This window comes from Olea europaea, chromosome 16, assembly GCF_002742605.1.
Source record: "Olea europaea var. sylvestris chromosome 16, O_europaea_v1, whole genome shotgun sequence".
In the NCBI taxonomy this organism is placed as follows: domain Eukaryota; kingdom Viridiplantae; phylum Streptophyta; class Magnoliopsida; order Lamiales; family Oleaceae; genus Olea; species Olea europaea.
In genome coordinates, this window is record NC_036252.1 from 16,683,309 (window position 1) to 16,693,391 (window position 10,083).

Consider the following 10,083-nt stretch of genomic DNA (forward strand, 5'->3'; position numbering starts at 1 on the left):
AAAGATAGTTTGGGGCTTGGGGGGTTTCGAATTTGGACTCCATGTTCAGTATTCTAAGGTATGAGCATATGCTAAATGTTTGTTTGAAACATCTTGCATATGGGGTATGCACGTGATAACGTGGTCAACTCATTTCTTTGACCATGTATGCACGCTCAAATGTCAAAATGCACATGATTTTGTGTAAAAAAACTGTGTCAAAATTAACCTAGCGAAGACCAGTCCATTTTTATTACTTAAAAAAGGCAAATTGAACTCAACAAATATCAAATTAGCTCAAATCATCCAAACCCATGAATTATATATAGCAATCTGTAGAATTTTGACATTTATAAAAATAATAAATCAAAACAAATTTTTTACAAAGTTGCAAACTATCTTCGTCGAGCCTCTTCTTCAGTCTTTTCCTAATTTTAATAGCAAGTGAAGCTAGTAATGCACAATCTTGGATTATTGATGGTTGTGATAATGAAGATGTTGAAAATGATATTTTACCATCTACAAGAAATAATAAAAATTCTTGAGTTGAAATAGGGGAGGCTGATGAATATGATTTTGCATCGGATACTGAAAGATGACTTATATGAAAAAGAGGAAATTGAATTAGAATCGATAAAAGAGTTATACGAGATTTAGGCTTTTTAAACATGTGATAGTATCTAATCTAATTGCTGCAATTGACTACTAAATAATTGTAATATTTATTATTTTGAGCAATATATTTTTGTTGGAAAATTTGAAGAATATGTATAAATTTCAAGTAATTGTAGTGTGTGCGTGTGTGTATATAATTTGAAGAATATGTATAAAGTTCAAAAAATTCATTATTTTATTTACTTATTAGTCTAAAATATTTAAAAAATTAATATTAAAATTAGATAACGCATATGCTTCTAATGCTTGATACTCGACAGTAACGCATTGTCACGTATTATGCATTTTAGAATATTGTCTATGATAGGTGGTTGCTGATGGTGCCAACACTAGTAGCCTAGTAGGGTGGTTGTAATGTCGGCAACAATGTGACATGGTAGGGTGGTGGCATCATGGTTTCTTGGGGGATTATTCACGGGGCGATGGAGAACGTGAAAATATATTTTTCATTGTTTGAATACTTACAATTTTTCTTGAATTCCTTTTCTATTTGATTTTGGTTTTTTTTAATTACTTTTATGATTTTAAGTGTTATAATATGGGAGGTCAATCTTGCCTTCTTTAGGAAGGCCAGATTTCAATGATACATTAAATTTACGATTCTTTGACATAAACTGTAAAGAGGTCCCTCAACCACATATTTACCATTGGGTTGGAGACTGTACTATCAAAAATGAAAATTTGGACCTATTTCATTTTTCAGAAATATTAGATACCCACGTTGCAATTTTCTTGGGGAGATAGTTAAATATCGAGTTGATTATTCCAATGGTCATTGAATTTATGTCTATGTTTTCAATTCTCAATGCAATTTAAGATGTCGAATTTTGGCTACTAAATTTTGAAAAATATTGAATGTTACTCACTGGTATAACATCTGTTTAAAACTTCTAATGGAATTGACGATATGATTGATGGAATGTATATGTGGAGCCTCGTCAAGCCATTAACTTTGAGATGGTCGAATTTTGTTTACTAAACTTTGGAAAATATTTTCGATTGTTCATTAAATTTTGAACAACGTCTTTGTATTGCTCAGTAAACTTTGAGATGGTTAAATTTTAGGCACTAAACTTTGAAAAATGTCTTCGATCGATCAATAAACTTTGAAAAACGACTTCTATTGCTCACTGAATCTTGTTGTGGTTGTGTTGGAAATATTACATCGATAATGTGCAAATATTATATTCTCAAAACGTACCTTTCATGAAATCGAACATAATGTCAACTTACCAAATGAGATTTGAGAAGGCGAAATGATAATTACCAAAGTCGAATACGTGACGATGAATTCAATCATTTCCATTCTTCAAATAAAAGCCATTACGTTCTTTAATTCAAACCTTATATGAAATCAAAAGAATGTTAGTCAAGTCCTGAAATCAAATACTAAGTTAGAAAGAAGAGGAGATGCAAGTGATGAGATTGACCGAAGCAAGTATTTGACACTTTGTCCTTAAGATGAATTTACCCTGCATTGGTGTTAATGTTTTTTTTTTTGACAATCATCTCCCATGATATAATAACCACGTCAAGCCATAGGAGTATTCCAAATAGCTTGGATCAACGAACTCGAATAGAATTCTCTTTTTACCAAACTATGAAACTTTTTGCAAAGAATACAATTTTTGATAAAATGTTTTATGCAACATAAAATGAAAAGAATAACATAGAATAATAAATAAACGTCCAAGGGATCCTATATATAGAAGGTAAAGGAACATGGTTGGAGAGATACACCCTACACTCAGCATTTTTCATGAAAGGTTGCAACCCAACCCATCACTCGCCTATCGCTGGATTGCCGTTCGAGCAACAAAAGCAAAACCTTGTCCCTTGCCTGGCGCTGGCCTACTGCTCGAATGGTGGCTACATATGCTGATTTTTTATTTTTTCTTCAAACTTTGGACCATAATTTCTCATTCATCCGGATTTAGTTTTAAGATTTCAAATATACCATGGCAATCTATTTACTTTCGTAATTTGACTTTCGGATCGACTCCAAACATTTAGTCAAAGTTGACAAAAAATCGCTTTCCAAGATTTATACTTAACCAATTTCTAACAATTTCCCACTTGAATAAAAATGTAGACACTAGTAGAGAGCAAAAAAACACTGTATCAAGTAAGGTAGTTTTCGACTTTAAACATTCCTTAGTGAAATACTACCAGACTTACTTGGCTAATTGGTGAACATGATGTCTTGAATCATTCAACCGTTTGTGTAAGCCAAGACAACAATACTCACATAGATGTCTTGGTTATCATGATTTGGTTCATTTTGGCCCTAAACCACTTTTGGATTTCATAAGTATTTAGAGAATTTTAACCTCAAAACAATTTTCATTGAGGCGGTCTCACTTTACACTTACAGAGGTGATCTCCTTTCAAAAGTAATCTGCTCAACTCCACTTGACTTAATCAAGATATAGGAATTATTAAAAGAGTATTTTAACCTCTAATCGATTTGCAAAATGCACTTTAATAACAAAGGAATGAGTTAGGAAGTAATTTCCTAAGTGCTTTATATTCTCTCATTACTTAGTTGTCCATTTGAATCAAGATTTTGGGATCTTCAGTCAATAAGGTAGGGTTACCATTACAAAGAATCTAACGTAGTAAGCTTAATTTCATTCCCTTCGATACGCAGTATGCTTGATCTTTCGGTAAACCTCTTAATTGATCCACGAGTTCACACTATTTGAGATCAACTGCTTATATGTGACTTAGTATCTCATCAAATATAGCTAACAAATGATTGATTCATTTAATAGATACAAATTGTCATCAACAATGAAATCCTCTTATGAATCTACATGCTTCTCATTAACTTTATCTAAAGCGTTATCAATTCCAAGCAACAATGTTGGAGGATTTCTATCAAACACTACACTAGTCAATCACTTTTGCTAGTGAATTTCATACACGGGCGTTCTATTTTCAACATTGAAATATTACACTGCATTTCAAATTTATGAATATTCTTCAAATATTCCAAATCTTATTGCATATCCAAATTAAATGTCATAATAGACTTTTCATTTCATCCACTTTAAATTCAATGTATATCATCCTTATAGTTAGTATAAGGGTATTGTACCTTTTCACCTTCATAGATATCTTTTTATGATTACAAGGTGTATAGGAAAATGTAATTTTTAAACTAAGTTACCCTTACAATTCCTCAATTAAAAATTAATGTACAACTAATAATGTTGTATCTACACGTCATGAATGTTTCATATAAGTTTGCAAGCATTAATATTAACCCCCACATTTTTGAATTGTGCTTGAACTCTTTCATATTTCAATTCATTTATCACTTAGATACTATCCTTATCGAATGCTTCGTGAAAGTCTAAGCACTGTTAATTCACAAAAATGAAAAATCATTTTCCATTCGAAATTAGACTTCAATCAACTATATTAATTTGATCATCCAAATGAAATCAAGGTCATCACATAGACCAATAATGCTTTCAAACCATATACCACCTTAATTGGTTCCATAATTGAAGTCAAATTCTACAATGAAGAAGACTAAGCATCTTGATTCGACATTTCACAAGATTCATGTCAAATCACAAGGTACATATTCACCTGAATCAAACATAAGTTGAAAATTTTTGTTCTGAACAGACTCAACCCTACGAGAGGACGCATCTCTTAGAATTAATCTTTATGAAGGGATACACCCATTAAAAAATAATCATATAAAAAAATCATGATCTTTCATATGAAAGACACACCTTTTCATCCTAGAATATTTCATACACAATTTTCCACCTATTAATCAAAGTCAGCATAATTTTAACAAGACCTGAATATTTAACCAACTAATTTACCATGTCATATTTCATATTTCAATAAAAGGAATAGTCATGAAAGTTCTTATACTTTCACAATTAGTTGGTATCTTTCCAAATATTGGAAGTAGTCCCGACGGTATTCATTTCTGTTATGAAAATAGAATTTCAACACACTCAAAGTGAAGAAAGGAATAACAATGTATTTGTTTATTCCAAATATTAATACATTCATAAACAAATTTTAATTTAAACAATAATTATCAAACCATTTCGTGCAAAATCATTCAACAAAATATTCTAGCACTTACATGCTAAATATCTGTAGCCCTAATTTAAATGAGAACTTGAAATGGATTATGGCACAATTAATAATGCAAATTATTCTCATAAGACTACAATCACTCAACCCCACTGTGTCATGCCGCTGCTTGGGTTGTCTTAATTTATTAACAGCATTCCTTTTAATAAGGAAATCAATAAACTAGATTAGAGATTTTAAATGAATATTATACCAATAACTAACGTCCAATATTTTTCAAAATTTAATGATCAAAACTCGACATCTTAAATTTGAGTAAATAATTGAAAAAAAAATATAAGTTCAATGACCATTGAAATAATTAACTGTTAAAAATCACGTATCACAGCGATATCCCTAATCTGAAATCTACTATTGAATAATGTACCTCTAGCAGGATTGATCTACTAGCATGAAACCCAAAAGAAATTTTGTTATATTGGAAAACTCAATGCACACGTGGATCCCTCAAACTCAAAGAAGTCCACAGTATTAAAAGGGATCTATCTATATTCTCTATATTTTGAAATTTCTCTACAATTGTCTTGTAAAGATCCAGATAATCAGATCCACAGGTAATTAATTTGTGGGTTTTGTTTGCGATAATTACACTTATTTATTAACTATGTTCAATGTTCTACAGTCATTATTCTGGAATAAAATTAAAATCTTGGGTCTTTTCTGTTGTTTAGTAGTTTGACCGCTGAAAATCCTTGTCTAGTTTTGGAAAATGAAAAAAGATTCAATTTTTATTCTATCTTGGGGGAGGGAGGGAGTATTATTCTTATGCCTGAGTTTCATGTATTTTGCTTGATTCGTCTGGATTTTGTTTGTCTTTTTATTTATGAATATATATGCCTGTGTAAATGCATGTATAGCTGAGCCGAATGATTGTTCCTATCTTATCTTCCCTTTCATATTAATGATTTGAGGTCCGAATGATAGAATCTTGATGCTAAAATATTAATTTTTATGGTTCTTGGAAGAAGCTGATTGATATTTAGTTAGGGATTTTTCTTGTGGTTGCTTCAGACTATATAATTGTTAGGAGTTGAGGGAATAATTGGGGATTCAGACGACGACTTCTCATGTGATTATTGGTGGGCAGGCATATCCAGCAAGGACAAATGACTAGGTTCATGGACGAAATGATTAGCCACGAAAGGGAGCCGACTCTTGGGGAGACCACTCTGGAGGATTTCTTGGTGAAAGCAGGGCTTTATGTGGCTGATTCTTCTCTTGGACCTGCCATGGGGTTGGACAACACATTAGCTCCACAGAGTTTCACGCCTCAAATGGGTCTGTCCCCGTCTCCTTCGATTGATACATTATCGGATACACCAATCCCTGGCCGGAAGAGGTACTCTGGGGACTTTGATAGGACCCTTGAGAGAAGGCTAAGGAGAAAGATTAAAAATAGGGAATCTGCTGCCCGGTCCCGGGCAAGAAAACAGGCAATATTTTAAATCTTATTGTGTTATCTTTACCTACATTTTTGCTTTGTTCTACATATCTGACTTCAATTTTCTTACTGTATGATGATGGTCATAGGCTTACCACAACGAGTTGGTGAGCAAGGTTTCCTGTCTCGAAGAGCTAAACACGAAGCTCAAGAAAGAGAAGGTAAAGAGTCCCTGAAATTTTTTTGCTTTCTCTTTCTAGCTTTGTTTTCTATGGAATAACTACTATGTTTTAAAGCATGAGATGGTTGCTGTCTCAGTAGTTTGTAGCATTTACAAACTGAAACTTAATCAAGAAACAAATGGACTTTTTATCAAACGGATGCTTATTTAGGATGCTAAGCTGAAAGTTTCCGTATCATATCCAAATGGGACGAGACTGAATATTTCATGTAGTTTTAAGTTGAAGAACAGACAAAGACAGGAAATAATATATGATTGGAGATCTCCAGGATGAGAGTGATGAGTTTATCAGTCAATATGCAAAAATTGTGTGCTAGCTACCGAAACTACTATATAGTTAACATTTGCTACTTAAAAGTGTTTTTATTTTTATTTTTTTATTTTTTGTGGCTAAGGATCCTTGGACTTTGCTAACTAAATTCAGGTTAGTCCATTCATCACTGAAAAAGATAATGGAGTTTGAACCCTCTTACGGTGTACAAGTATTTCCAGAAAGAGAAGGGAATCATATGAATATTTTGGAGGAGCTTGCCATTTCTTAGGGGATAATTTCTAGTCATCATGCACGAAATTAGCCATCAAATGGTTTCTTAATAGAAGTGAGCAACTCTTTTCACAGTTCGCCAACCTAGTCACGACTTTCTCTGCAGATTACCTTGTTAAATATGATGCAAGGCCTTGATGAACTGCCAGCCATCACAATCATAATATCTTTACATAATTACATTGCTTCTTTCGGAAATTCCGTTAGTTTAAAGTTAATTACATGATTCAGGCTTTCATTCCATTTCATCCCTATCAAATCTTGGTTTCACAACCAAGAAGTTTGAAGTTACCATCAGCACAGTTATCATAATTTAGCATTTTATTTGCTTTGGTTGGTTATTTTTAGTATCTCAGATTTCGAATTTAGGTTTGGGGCTGGCAGCTCCATAGATTTGTTTGAAAGATTTGCACTCTACAGTAAAGCTTTAGATCTGAACAGTTGCCTATAGCTCAATCAAATTTGTCTTGTATCTCTAATGCCTTCTGCTAACAAAATCTTTATATACTAAAGTGATACATTGCTTCTGCCTTATATGCCTTTCAAACATTGTTGATTTAGTCTCCCAATTTATTCAGAAAGTTAGAATGTTGCTACATATTGGATAATGTAGACAATATTTAATATATTGTTTAATTATTGCATTGTAGAAGACCCTATTTATAGGGTTTTAAATAGCTCTAAAAGTAATGATCGCGTGATCAAAAAATCAATATTGGAGAAAAAAATAATCCCACACCAGTGGAAAATTATCATGGAGAATAATCTTATAATCTTCATGTATATTCAAGACTTCAACATCCTCTCAAACTCAATATAGTATTCTTGAAAACAAATTGAGTTTGAAAATTTATTTGATGACCTAATTGCCCTCTTTCAAAGCTCAAGTGATGCATATAATTGTGTTTACAATGCATACTTTACTAAGCCAACTAGAGAACTAGAAGCAAGTGCCACAAAAAAGAGAAAAAAAGAAAAAAAGAAAAAAGAAAAAAAAAATCATCATCCGCCAATATAACCGGACCATCACCAATTCTTGAGGGATATCTCACACAAGTAGAAAGAACCCAAATCAGATGCTCACACAATTTTTCACAACTAAACTTGCTGAGGATAGACCATGTTAACAGTAGCACTTTGAAGATCTATGAGTTGCACTAGCAATCCACCTGAAATGAAGAAAAAAGATTCGCTTAACAAGAAGCTAGGCATGCAAGGAGGCTAAGAAACAAGAGAGCTCCTCTTTGAATGGTGTTACATTTCTGTTTTCGCAACAAGCCACCACCTTTCACTATATATTCGACAGTATCTACTTCAGTCGAATCATTGGATGATCGTTGCATCATTTGTAAATCCTTTCTTGTGCTTAACATGTGTTCATCGCCATTGCTTTTCAAGTTTTTCTTCTTTTAAATAGATAATTGATATGTTGCTGAAAATGCCTTGAATTCTAACTTTAAATATTGTTGGAGTTGGTCTGGTTAAGCCATCTTCCATTGCGTCGGTTTTTGAATGTGATGGTTGACAAAAGTTGCCTTCCTGAGATTTCTTCTTCTAGTTGCAAAATCCAAAATGAAAAATTGGTTCTATTTTGATCCATTTTGTTTGAACTTCCATTATGTTGTTTTCATATCTGATAATTGCTTTAGATTCGCTTATATCATCCTCTGTAGGTTGAAGTGTCCCATGACGATGTATTTTATCTTTATCCTAGTTTATTATGGACACAACTGCCTCTTCATCGGATAGTTTTGCATTCATCCATTACATAGGCCAACAAAATATTTCATGAAATTAGGATGTGTACTCTTCACGCAAATTTAGGCATAGTGTCCCTCCGCCTGTGGGTCGCATGTAAATGGATATTAAAGTCGTGGAAAACAGAAGTTTGTATCCAAATTGACTGTATTCAAAATTCAGATTATTTAAACAATCTCTGGCTGTATATGGCCTACAGAAACCGGGAGATCATAAATGTTGTTGAAGTACTCTTCCTATAAATCCGTATATATGATGGTGTTATTTCAGTATTTTTTCTCTTACGGAGTGAAGTTTTTAATTTTGCTATAATGTAAACTAGCTTTTCCTTCGTCCCCCTTCTCGGGGTTTGTTGACAGAAATGGTACGGTTACTCTCGTAGGGAACAAAGCTCTCTCCGTTTGTTGTATTCCTCTTTTGATAGTAAGGATGGTAAGTGGGTAACTCAATACTCTTCTTATTCTTTCTAGGAATGGGAGAAAACGATGTCTTGCAATTTCGACCAACCAAGATATCAGCTTCGAAGAACAAGTTCATTCTGACATTAAGCTGTGAAAATTTTGTTGCTCAGCTGAGCTTAGGATTGTACTCATGGGTCTACTGGAGGAGTCTGTTAGAATATTGAAATGTAGAGTTGCTTCTGCTCTTGCTTTTGTTTATGATGCTAATGCTGCTTAATTTGCAGTCTCTATGTATATTATCATCTTAATCTTGTTAGAACTTACTGCTTGTACATATTCGAGTTAGCGTTCGGAGAACTCGCCGAGTTGAATGTTGTGGCGTATGATGGTCAGTATTCTTTAGTTAGGTAATGACAGATGGACCAGGCATCGCTCTTTTAGTGCCAATATGGAAAATCCCTGGCTGATCTATACATGTTATGATGTGTTGCAGACTTGCAAATCACTGCCTAAATGTGGAAAATAAGCTGCTTATTTGTGAATTATTCATCACTATTAAAATGATAAAAACATTCATGCTGCAGAGTACAAAATTTGCAAGTGTTAAGAGTGGATTCATTGTTATCATTCATTTAAGACTAATTATATAGACATTCTCTAAAATTTATGACAACTGCAGAGACACCTTTCATTTTTTCAAAATATAATTTTTTTTTTCTTTTTAACATAAAATTTCTATTTTCTCCTCTGTTATGCTATAATATGAATTTATATATTTGTTTTTTTATTTCTCTTTTTCTTAATTTAAACTTAGGCAAAAGCAAATTGTTTTAATTTTAAAAGAGTTTATATTTTATTTTTTTGTAAAGAGTGATTTCATCCCAATCTTACTTTTGTGAATATTGATTTCCCATTAACAAAAAATGAACGAACTAAATCAAGCAATGTTAAAAAAAAAAAAAAAAAAAAAATTTAA

The 10,083-nt window shown here is 32.6% G+C and overlaps 1 protein-coding gene across 1 annotated transcript; it reads left to right on the forward strand.

The window, feature by feature from the left end:
- Window positions 1-2,376: 2,376 nt before the first annotated feature.
- Window positions 2,377-9,609, forward strand: LOC111412690 (ABSCISIC ACID-INSENSITIVE 5-like protein 2). The gene is made up of 4 exons (XM_023043613.1): window positions 2,377-2,519; window positions 5,861-6,215; window positions 6,313-6,384; window positions 9,177-9,609. Exons 1-4 carry the CDS (start codon window positions 2,377-2,379, stop codon window positions 9,246-9,248), a joined length of 642 nt encoding a protein of 213 aa, XP_022899381.1. The 3' UTR covers window positions 9,249-9,609.
- The last annotated feature ends 474 nt before the right edge of the window (window positions 9,610-10,083 follow it).